General features: G+C 38.8%; 1 protein-coding gene and 1 pseudogene across 1 annotated transcript; one reads left to right on the top strand and one right to left on the bottom strand.

The window, feature by feature from the left end:
• Window positions 1-2,753: 2,753 nt before the first annotated feature.
• On the bottom strand, window positions 2,754-3,683 carry LOC130831893 (olfactory receptor 12D1-like). The gene has a single exon (XM_057700357.1). It carries the CDS (start codon window positions 3,678-3,680, stop codon window positions 2,754-2,756), a length of 927 nt encoding a protein of 308 aa, XP_057556340.1. The 5' UTR covers window positions 3,681-3,683.
• A 5,986-nt stretch (window positions 3,684-9,669) lies between these two features.
• LOC130830840 (olfactory receptor 12D3-like) lies at window positions 9,670-12,253 on the top strand (annotated as a pseudogene).
• The last annotated feature ends 293 nt before the right edge of the window (window positions 12,254-12,546 follow it).

The raw sequence follows: 12,546 nt of genomic DNA, 5'->3' as shown, positions 1-12,546 counted from the left end.
GTTCTGCCTTTTCTATATGTTCCAGTCTACACACCTTTATGTGTATAGATGTGTGGAATTCTCTGGCATCCTGGTGTGTCGGGAAGAGGCAACTTTGTTAAGTTATGGATGTTTTACTGTTTTAGATTGAAGGGGAGAGACAAAGGGAGTGTCTCATGCAGTCATAATGCTGACATCACCCTGAACCCATATATCTTGCTAAGGAGATTACCAGAAGAACTGTGAAAGTTCCAACTGAAGCTGAATCCAGCCTCTGTGCTCCAACACTGAATTAAATCTCAGAAAGAGTTTTGGGTGAAGTAGAAAAGAATAACTTTATTGCTTTGCCAGGCAAAGGGGGCTACAGTGGGTTAATGACCTTAAAACTGTGTGTCCCAACCTGCAGGGGATAGTGAGAAGTTTTATAATAATGGTTCAAAGAGGGTGCGATCAGCTCATGGACATTCTTCTGATTGGTTGGTGGTGAGGTAAATGGGAATCAGCATTATTAACCTTCTGGTTCCAACCATTTTGGGGTCTATGTGATTGTGGGCAGCATACTGTCCTCATTAACCTTTAATTTCTCACACCTGGTCGGGGTTTCAGATCTTGCCCCAAGGCTGCACATTGTTTCTCTTGACTGTTCCTCCCTTGTCTCACATCCCCTCCCTTCCGTAAATAACAACAGTTTGAACCTACCTGTTGGGATTCAGGGAAGGTCATGGAGGCTGAATGAAGCCTATTTCCCGTAATCAAAGAAATAGGAGACGCAGGAAGGCTTTTGTGCCCAGGAGCCCCACAGGGTCCTGCTCGGTATCACAGCCAATTTCTTTTAATTGACTATTATAAAATACAAAAGGAATGAGATGAGCTAAAATCCAAACCATTCAATTTTCAAGCAGAATGTAGAGGAAAATTAAAGAAGCCAGGTCAGCTCAGACTCAAAAGTTTAACCATATGTAAGTCTTAGATACTCTATATGGCAGAAGGTTATCAAAGTAAAAATGGCATCAGCGCAAAGATCAAATTCTAGAGTGCTGTGAGTAAAATGTGGCTTTTGGTTATAGATCTCAAGGATGTGGTTATAAGATCCTTTGTTGAGACCTCAGTAAAATAAAAAGGAAACCTAGATTAGATTCTAAAAAGCTTAAGGTCAGATCTCCTGGACCCTCTATACTAGATATGAAAGCCCTGAAGAATCTTTTTATTTATTTATTTATTATTTTTTTATTTTTTTAAATTTTTTTTTTGGGGGGGGTACACCAAGACTTTATTGAGCAAGGTCAGCTCTTGCTGTTTTCCTCCTGCCCCATTTTCTGACCCATGCAATAATGAAATTTAATGAAATAAGTGGTTTTAAGCCACTAAGTTTTGGAATGCTAGTGTGTTATGCAGCAATATATAATCAGAGCTCCACTTGCTCTTCTGTAGTTCATAGCTTCCATTCAGATTGGATTATATAACAAATTATGATTGACAGAAATTCTAATCGGAGACAGTTCAAGGTGGAAGATGCCTTCTCCACAAATACCTTCTCTACAAATATCTACAGACCTGAAATTGATGGATCAAAGAAGATGAAGCAGGAAGATAGAAGTAGCACAAGCATGAGATCAGAATCAAATTGTTTGGGTATGCAAAAGCGAATGCAGAGGCTTTGAATAGTCAATCCAACAGTTCAAAGTAACTTTCATAGTCTTGCCTATCTGTATATCGAAGTAGTTATAGATGCTGGCACTCTTTCATTATTTCAGGGCTGACAGCCACTCCTAGGTAGTGAAATACTAGGGAACATAGTACCTCTTTCCTATTAGCTCCAGAAACATCTCAGAAATTATGACTTCATTGCTCTTACTTAGTATAAAATTGTTGCGAAGTAAGGGAAAGAAAACAAAATTTTGTTTATTCTTAATATTTCTCCTATATTACACTGTATTACATTGCATTATGGTTTGTTGAAATAAGGGTTGAATAGGAAAACAACACAAAAAAGTAGAAAAAATTCTGTAAGTTAACGATTTCCACAACCAGAAGCTGAGAAAAAATAAACCAAAAATAAAATAGGAGATATTCTTGAGATGTCTTTTCAACCTGTCTCCACTTTTAATAATGTTTCATAGTAATCCTTGACAGTTTGGCCATTGACTTCTAAAACTCTTGGAGAATAGTGGTCCAGAACTCTGTAGATAAATCACTGGTTATTTTCTGTTAATTGATGATTAAATGTCATTTTCTTTAATTATTATTTGTCTCCCTGCTTGGATAACAAGAAATCATGATGTGCCTCAAATTGTATGTTAAACTGTGAGTTAACACATTTTTCTAATTGAGTAATTATGGTCCTAAATTAAAATCCTCAAAATATAAAAGCATCATAATTTTACTTCTCACATTAAAATAGGCCAAGCTGGAGGGATCATACAAAGAGGCTTAAAAACTCTCTATCTACACACTACTTGGGCAATATAGGCATATTTCTATAACTAAATTCAGAGAAGAGCATATTAGGATATATAACAAATCAGTTTTATCAAATGATATCTCAAAAATCAGCATTACACTTCCATGTCCAGTGTTCCATTTGCTCAAGTTTCATTTCTATTACCTAAGAAGGCATTGTTTAACACTAGACTAGAGTTTCCCATTGATTTTTCCTTTATATAATTCCCTCTATTATATATACGATAAACAATTTGAGAAACAGTATAATTTCACATATCAGCTTTCTCATTGCCTGTTTATGCCTCCGAAGAGTTCTGTAAGATTTCTTCAAGTCAAAGCGTCTTTCTAATCATTCTCCTCAAGGCCCCCTTTACTTCCCTGTTCCTCAAAGTATAGATCAGTGGGTTTAGCACTGGAGTGACCACACTGTACATAATGGCAATGATCCGGTCCTGGTCCATGGAGCTACCTGAGGCAGGACGAAGGTAAGTGAAAACAGCAGGAACAAATAAAAGAACAACTACCATGAAGTGGGAGGCACAGGTGGACAGTGCTTTATGAAGCCTGCTGCAAGAATGGGTCTTGAAGAAAAGATAGATGATAATGTAGAAATAGGAGAGAAGTGTTAGAAAGAATGGACCCATGGCAATTGTCCCTGTCACAGTATGAAGTAGCCACTGGTTGAGCTCAGTATTCCCACAGGCCAGCTTCAGCAATGGCTTAACATCACAGAAGAAGTGATGGATATGATTGGAACCACAGAAGTTTAAGCGAGAGATCATTACTGAGTGCAGTAGGGCATGGAAAAAACCAATGGTCCAGATAGTGATAGCCATCTGGGTACAGACCTGAGGATTCATGATAAGGGTGTAACGAAGTGGTTTGCAGATAGCCACAAAGCGGTCAAAGGCCATCACGGCCAACAACATGACCTCTGTGCTGCCCAGGAAGTGGAAGAAATGCAGCTGGCTGATGCATCCCAAGAAAGAAATTGCTTTGTGTGTAGAGAGGAAGGTCTCCAGCATCTTTGGCAGTGTCACCGTGGAGTAGCAGATATCTAGATATGACAGGTTTCCCAGAAAGAAATACATAGGAGAATGGAGTCTTGGATCAGAGATGACAACCATCAGGATGGCTCCATTCCCAGCCACACTGACAAAGTACATTGTAAGGAAAACCACGAAGAGAAGAGGCTGCAGTACTTGGATGTCTGTCACCTCCAGGAGGAGAAATTCAGTGACTGAAGTCTGGTTCAGCATCACCTTAAAAACAGAGACAAAATAATATGTGGAACACTATCTTTAACAAGTCCTTCCAACCCAGGATTTCTTGCCAAGACAAAAATGTTTCAAGGAATAGTGTTGCTGTTCTATACAATCCCAACCTCAGAGGTGATGCTGTATTTGGACCATTAGATTGTTAAATATTAAGGCTACCTGTCTCTTATGGACTATAAGTCGACCCTTTTTTCCTTACTTAATTAGTCATTAATGTTTTTCTTTCTCCCAGTAATTCAGAAAACACTGCAGCCTCTTATGTTCTCTGGCTGTGAACTTCTACATTCTGGTAAGACTTTCCTTGCATCTTCCTAAGTTAACTCTAATAGGAGGCAACTTTTTTTTTTTCCCCAGATCTTTATTGGAGTATAATTGCTTTACACTATTGTGCTAGTTTCCTCTGTACAACAAAGTGAATCAGCTGTATTTATACATATATCCCCATATCCCCTCCCTCTTGAGCCTCCCTCCTAGCCTCCCTATCCCACCCCTCTAGGTCATCACTAATCATCAAATTGATCTCCCTGTGTTATGCAGTTGCTTCCCACTAGGCATCTACTTTACATTTGGTAGTATATATATGTCAATGCTACTCTCTCATTTTGTCCCAGCTTATCATCCCTCCCCCTAGTGTCTTCAAGTCTATTCTCTACATTTGCATCTTTATTCTTCCCCTACTACTGAGTTCATCAGTACCATTTTTTTAGATACCACATATATGCGTTAGCATACGGTATTTGTTTTTCTCTTTCTGACTTACTTCACTCTGTATGACAGACTCTAGGTCCATCCACCTAGGAGGCAACTTTTTAAGTAGTCCACCACACTGCTATCTCTAGACCTATAAGCCACCTTAAGGATTTTAACTTTAGAAAAATAGACAGGGATAAACTCATTGCAACAATAAAGTTATTTTTTAATATAAAACCAAAATGCTCTTTAAAATAATAGTAATAGCTTTTCCTCATCTTAGACTGTTAATGGAGCTTGTGGTGTTCTTGTACTGATCCCTTTCTGACCCTCACCCTTGGAAATGTCATAAAGCCTTACTGGGGTAAGAAATAGACCACATTACCCAGAGATATATTTGAAATTTTATTACTGCTATATCTCATGATGAGTTTAGTTTTTTCCTATAATCTGAGCCTTAATTTTCTCAAAACAGGATCCCTAAATTGCTACTTTGATGACAAATATTATTGTGCTTCTACTCTTTAGTTGCCCTGGGACTCTTCTGCATTTCCCAAATTGCCAAATCCCTGGATAAGAAAAATTCTTCCTCAGATGAGCTCACCAGTTCCTTACTTTACCTTATACTATCCTCTCTTTGAAATATGTACGGCTTGAACCCCCTTAAAATCTTGTCTTTTCTTATGATCTGTTTCATGAAGTTCTGTTTTTATTTTGCCTGCAAGAAACTTGCTCTTCAAATATTAAGAAATATTCTACACCAAGTAAATTCACCTTGTTCACTTCTAGTTCCGTCAAAGTGTCACTGGCTGTCAGGTTGTATTTTATGTATTTACAAGTCTGCTTTACATCAGCTGTCTCCAAAATTGTCATAAACTTTCATTATCTCTCATTTGAAAATTTTGTTTTCTCTTTTGACTTTTCTATCAAATGAAATTCTTGTTTTTTACTAAAGGAATATATTAATTTTCATTTCATTTGCAGAATTGAAATAGTCTTTTCTTCAGTGACTGCTAAAACTCTTGAGGAATTCTAAGTTAGTTATAATAAAGTTTGATATTTGACTAAATTTACACTATTTACTGAAAGGCAGGAAACCTTTTCAATTTTTTTTCCTCCATTATTTGCAAAGTATGTAGTTTTTTTCCCCCTCTTTGGGTACCCTGACAAAAGCAGACACAACTGTATGAAATATCTTTCTCTTTGTTCTTTTTATCTACAGATGTAATGAATTAGCTCTTGCATATTAGGAGAGAAGAAACAAAGGTGTGTGGGAAACTTATAGATGTGAGACGCACTGAGAGAAAAATATAAACTATAAGGAAATTTGACTAGAGATACAGATATTGGAGAGCATCCTATGACAGGGGAATAGCTCAATATTGAGAAATCACTGAGGGCAGAAGAAAATGATTTGATGTGACTAGAGTAAAAAAGTGAATGGACTAGGGAAAACTTTGAGGGGGTTCTAGGCTTTATACCTGAAAGAAAATTTGAGAAAATTATCTAATCTCTACTACACCTTCATAAAGTGCTGTTTCAGACAACTCAGAGTAGCTTTTTATTTTGATAGCCATGTTTATTTTGTGTATTTAAATAATTTTATCACCACTGTTTAAAATAAAAATGATATGCCAAATATCATTCTGGTTTTCTGACCCACAAAACAACATTATCAAAATTCATTTTAGGGATAAACACAACAAAACAAAACACACACACACAACACTTTTTCAAACTTTTAAAGAAAATGAGCAATTATATTCCTCTGTATTAAATGATTTCTTTCACTAATATGTCAATATTTAGACATTAAAGATTCACTTTGAAGAATGTCTAGAGAAGCAGGCATGTTGAATGGGGAATGTGACATGGCAATACAACTGTGGGAAGTAAAGTGCTTTCATAATCCACAAACACAATGAGTCCACTATAAGACAGGAAATGGACTCTAAATACTGGATATTTAATTTTAATACTAGCAAGCAGACAGATCACTCACTAACAGATAGAAAATATGGGCAACTTCCCAGTCTGTCTTCTATTTTATTCTCTTACCTGACTGAGTGTTCAGATTCATAGGTGAGAAAGCTTTTCAGGTTGACAGTCTTAGTGATTATAAACAGTAGAAAAATATTTGAAAGGAGAGCTCATGTTGGGGTTGTTGCATACGCTCTTTATTTTCAAAAGTCTTTTCCTTCCTTTCTGAAAATTGCCTGCCTTTTTATGGGTCACATATCTCTAGACAAAAAAATCCTGAGGGAGAATGTCTCCTGGGTGCTGAGAAGAATTGTTGTAAGAAGAAACAGAATGTTTTTCACACATACAACATGATGAGATAAGGTTGGGGAATTCCTATCTTTAGTTCCATTTGGTATTTTAATTCTTTCTATTTTCTTTTTTTTCTGTAATTGTCCCCTTAGCTTCAGAACCACGGACAGCAACAGGATTTCAGTTGCTATTCAATGTCCTTTCATTTCCTAGGACAGAGGTATAAATTCACTTTCCAATCATGTTGGAAAATACTCTTTGACGTATATGGTGAAAAGAAGACTGGTAACAAGAGTTAATGAACGGGAGCCACATTAGCATCATGGAAGAGTGAGATACTTCTTTTATCTTTTCCCTTCAATCTATAACCAATAAAACATCCACAACTCAACAAAAGTGCCTCTGCCAAATGCACCAGCACATCAGAGAATCCCACACGTCTGTACATTTAAAAAGAGAATGTACGGGAACACATAAAGGAGGCAAAATTGAGGAACAGCAGAGGTGGTGCCTACAATCCCAGTGCTCCCTTACCCCACTGGTCACAGCAGCTGATCACAGAGTTCCAGGGAATGCAATAGTAACAGGTGATGTGTATGACTGTCCTCCCAGTCCCAGTGGCACTAAGAGCCAAAGTAAATGGGTGAGCAGTGGGGTCTGTGACTCCATCCCTCCAGCTGTGGAGGCACCCGTGACTTGGGCTTGCACCCACAGTGGCAGCTCCTGCACACACCACAACACTGGAAATGACAGAGGCACCTGTGACCCCAATTCCACCTCTCTGATAGTACATGATAGATAATGAATGGGAAAGGGCAATGGACCTAACTTTTACTGAGTATCCATTGTGAGTCAGGCACGTGCGAGGTAGTACAACTATCAATAGTTGTCAGTGCAATATCCTTTGTCCATCTTTCTATCGATTTTTCATTTTTGTTGCTTTGCAGGAGTTCCTTGTTATTTAATATGTTGAAAATATTATACAAAGTTAATATTTATTGTGTGCTCATTTTGTGTAAGCTATTGTTTTGAGTTCTTTGCATGTATCAGATTAGTTAATTCTTACAAGAGCCCGATGAAGGAAGTTCTAAAATCATATAGCACAATAAAACCAAGCCTCCAAGGATTTTAGCAAATTTACAAATTTATAGCAATAAATTGTGAAACTAGGATTCAAAATGAGGCTTTATAGTTTTACAGAAAATTGTGATGTTTTGAAATATCACCCATTCCTGCCTTTGGATCAAGATGGTAGAGTAGGAAGATCCTGAGCTCACCTTTTCCCATGGACACACCAAAACGACAAATACATACAGAATAACTATCTCTGAAAACAATCCAAAGACTAGCAGAACAGATTTTCTACAACTAAGGATATAAGTAAGAGGCCATATCAAGATGTATAGGAGGGGCAGAGAGGCTATCTAGTCAGAAACCACACACTGGTGTGGCAACCAACAACCAGGAGGGATGCTACAAACTCAGAGGTCCCCCATGACAAGCAACGGGTCCAAGTCCCATGTGGAGCTCCCCAGCCCAGAGGGCATGCACTGGGAAGACAAACCCCCATAATGCCTGGCTTTGAGAACCAGAGGAGCTTATGTCCAAGAGAGCTGGAGGATTGTGGGAAACCAAGACACTGCCCTTGAAAGGCTCACATACAACCTCACTCATTCTGGGTTTTAGCACAGCGGCAGCAGCTTGAAAAGTTCCTAGGATACAAGAAGGAGAGTCACTGATCAATTTCAAGGCACAAGCCAGAGGGACAAAGATCCAGTGGAATTTCCTCTGGGGACGGAGTGCTGGTGGGCACCAATGTTTTTCTTTCTTTCTTTTTTTTTTTAAATTTGTTGTCACACGTGGCTTGTGGGATCTTAGTTGCACAACCAGTGATCAAATCCTTGCTTCCTGCAATGGAAGCACAGAGTCCTAACCACTGGACTGCCAGGGAATTCCCTATTTTTCACACTTTCCACCTAAATGGCCTAGTGCTGGCAGGCAATATTTCTGTCACTGTCTAGCAATCTAACACCATGTGCTCTGCTAGAATTCCCCCCAGCAACCACTCCACCCAATCCAGCCACCCTAGCGGGACCCTCCAAGAAGCTCTCATCTTCCCCCACCCCAGTGAGCCAACTCAGCCAGCACTGGCACCCCTCCAAGCAGTTTCTGCTCTGGTAGGCCAGCCCTGCACACAGTAAGCCTGCAAGTGTTAAGCCCACCTTGCAGCCAGTAGTGCCAGAGAACAGCCTCAGACATTAGCACATTCACAGTAGGTATGGTCAAACCTCTCAGCCAGCTGGGCCAGCCTTCCCCACCAGTGTCCCTGAAGCAGTCATGGCCAGGCCTTATAGATAACTGGACCAGAGCCCAGCCCTGCCAACCAGAGTGGGTGTAGAAGTCCTGGCTGGATCTCTCAGCCAGACAGCCTTGGGGACAACCCTACCCACCAGTGTACCCACAGCAATCATGGCCCAACCATGACAGGAGGGTCATGCAGCCTACACAGGGGATAAACTTGAAAGTGTTCCCCTAAGACAAAGGACAGGATGAGGGGGCCCACTCTCACCACTTCTATTCAACATAGTACTGGAAGTCCTAGGCAGAAGAATTAGACAAGTAAAAGAAATAAAATGCAAGCAAACCAGAGGGGAAGAAGTTAAGTTTCTCTATTTACAGATGACATGATCTTGTATATAGAAAACTCTAAAGACTCCACTGAAAAATTGTTAAAACTAGTAAACAAATAAGAGAAAGTTGCAGGATAAAATATCAACAAATAAAAATTATTGTATTTATAGATAATAACAAACTACCTAAAAAATAAACTCAGAAGACACCCCCTTTTTGTATAGCAAAAGAAACAATCAGCAAAATGAAAAGGCAACCTAAGGAATGGGAGAAAATATCTGTAGGTTGGGGGATATAGAGCTTGGCCCAAGTTATTTGGTACCTGGTCCAAACAGGTGTTTGGGGTGTGAACCTAGTGGCCCCTGGAGTGTGAGACCCCATGAAGGAAGACATTGCAGGATGTGCAGTGTGGTGAGTGGGAGCTGCATAAGCAAACTGTCTGAGGTGAGAATTTTCAGCCATGACTTTAAAACCAGGGCAAGACAGCCCTTATGAATATTTCATTACAGCATTTGCTAGTTTCCTCTTTCATTTTATTTGCCTCCTTTTCCATTCCACTGGCGCTCTAGTGCCATCTTGAAGGTAAAGAACATGCTATGTGAATAGTGGAGTTAATTGCTGGAAAGGGCACAGATGCCCGATGGCTTTGTGAAGCAGAGCAGGCTGCCAAAGTCACTTTAGACTCCCGTCTCCAGAATCTCATTAAAGAAAAATACACTTATGTCTTTTTTAAAATTACTTTTTATTTGGGTCTTTTCCCCTTGAAACTCATCCTATTACCTGACACAGCCACTATTTTAACAACAAATTGAACTAAGGATAAGACACAAGCACTGTATGTTGAAAATTACCTTTTTTTCTTACATAAGTTTAAAAGTTTTTATCTCTTTTAAATTAAATGTGTTGTTTTGTGGTTATTATTTGACAGTTAAAGATACAGAGTGTGAAAGTAGAGTAAACTCATTTCCAAGATAAGCGTGTTACCTGCAAGTCAATTTTGTTGCCTATATGGCATTTGTCCTAACCTGTAAGTTTTAATTGTCTTTATTTCTCTTTCTCATGCCCTAAACTTTGATGTCAACAAAAATTTGATCTTTGGCTCTTTGCTTTTTTATTTCATGTTACATTGCCTTCTTTAATTCTGTGAATAAAATATGTTTTTTTATTGAAGTATAGTTGTTTTACAATGCTGTGTTAGTTTCTGCTGTACAACAAAGTGAATCAGTTATACATAAACATATATCCACTCTTTTTAGATTTCCTTCCCATTTAGGTCACCACAGAGCACTGAGTAGAATTCCCTATGCTATATATTAGGTTCTCAATAGTTACCTATTTTATATATAGTATTGTATATATGTCAATCCCTATCTCTCAATTCATTCCACCCCTCTTTCCACCTTGGTAACTCTAAGTTTGTTTTCTACATTTGTGACTCTGTTTCTGCTTTGAAAATAAGTTCATCTGAACCATTTTTCTAGATTCCACATATAAGCGATATTATATAATATTTGTCTTTCTCTTTCTGACATACTTCACTCTGTATGACAGTCTCTAGGTCCATCCGTGTCAATGCAAATGGCATTATTTCATTCCTTTTTATGGCTGAGTAATATTCCACTCTACATATGTACCACATCTTCTTTATCCATTCCTCTGTCACTGGACACTTAGGTTGTTTCCATGTCCTGGCTATTGTAAATCATGATATGATGAACATTGGGGTGCAATAATCCTTTCAAAATATGTTTTTCTCTGGATATATGCCTAGAAGTGGGATTGCTGAGTCATATGGTAGCTCTCTTTTTTTAGTTTTTTAAGGAACTTCCATACTATTCTCCATAGTGGCTGTATCAATTTACATTCCCACCAATATTGTAGGAGGGCTCCATTTTCTCCACACCCTCTCCAGCATTTATTGTTTACATTATAGATTTTTTGATGATGGCCATTCTGACCAGTGTGAGGTTGTATGTCATTGTAGTTTTGATTTGAATTTCTTTAATAATTAGTGATGTTGAGTATCTTTTCATGTGTTTTTTTTGGCAATCTGTATGTCTTCTTTGGAGCAACATCTGTTTAGGTCTTCCACCCATTATTTTGGTTGGGTTGTTTGTTTTTTGATATTGAGCCGCATGAAATGTTAGTATATTTTGGAGATTAATCCCTTATCAGTTGCTTTATTTGCAAATATTTTCTCCCATTCTGAGGGTCCGTGAATCAAATTTTTCTAGTCTGGATATCTGCTATTCTTAGGTGACACTGCCCATATTAACGGCAAACCTCCTCTCCACTCGCAAGGCCATATCTTTCCTAGGCTGCATCACTCAGCTACACTTCTTCCACTTTCTGGGTGGCACTGAGGCCATCTTGTTGGCTGCTATGGGCTTTGACCGATTTGTGGCCATCTGTTACCCACTTCGCTACCCTGTCATCATGAACCCCCAGGTGTGTCTTCTCTTGGTAGTGGTGATGTGAGTCACCAGCTTCTTTTATGCTCTGATGCATTCTGTCATGAGTGCACGCCTGAACTTTTGCCACTCTCTGAAACTCAACTACTTCCTCTGTGATGTGAATCCCCTCTTAGAGTTGGCTTGTGGTGACATACAGCTCAATCAGTGGCTCAGTTTTACTGTCACTTGCAGCTTAGCTATGACAAAGTGCTTCTTCATTTTCCTCTCCTACTTCTATATCATTGGCTTTCTTCTCTTCAAGAACCAGACCTGCCATGTGCTTCACAACGCTCTGTCCATGTGTGTCTCCCATTTCATGGTGGTATTTCTGTGGAGCTCACCTACATTCCTCCTACTTCTGCCACCTCTGTAATACAGGAATGGTATATGGCTGTCATACACACCACTGTCACTTCACTGCTGAATCCATGGATATACACTCTTAGGAACAAGGAAATGAAGTTGGCTCTGAGGAGAGTCTTTGGGAGGAAACCGAAACTGTCTGCCTAAAGAAAATCATTGCCAACTCTGGAAGAAAGAAAAACTTCATGCTATGTTTATGACATTTATTCCTCATTTATAATACTTTTGATATATTTCTTGAATTTTACTTTCCTATCAGAAGTTTGTACCATTTGTAACTGTGTTCTTCACATATATGATTCCAATTACTCTTCATTTAGTCATTCATTCACTTGAAATATGTTTTTCAGTAATTGGTGTTCAATTTGCAGAGGACACTACAGTGGAAAAGATCCATGAGCACATGACATGAGGACGTGGATCTTTTTTCAGTTGTGAAG

This window comes from Hippopotamus amphibius, chromosome 11 (genome assembly GCF_030028045.1).
Source record: "Hippopotamus amphibius kiboko isolate mHipAmp2 chromosome 11, mHipAmp2.hap2, whole genome shotgun sequence".
Classification (NCBI taxonomy): domain Eukaryota; kingdom Metazoa; phylum Chordata; class Mammalia; order Artiodactyla; family Hippopotamidae; genus Hippopotamus; species Hippopotamus amphibius.
Note: the sequence above shows the minus strand (reverse complement) of the source record. Positions and strands in the feature narration are given on the sequence as shown.

Excerpts from the sequence above, each read along its gene's own strand:
- LOC130831893 (XM_057700357.1), bottom strand. The coding sequence starts at position 3,680 with ATGCTGAACCAGACTTCAGTCACTGAATTTCTCCTCCTGGAGGTGACA.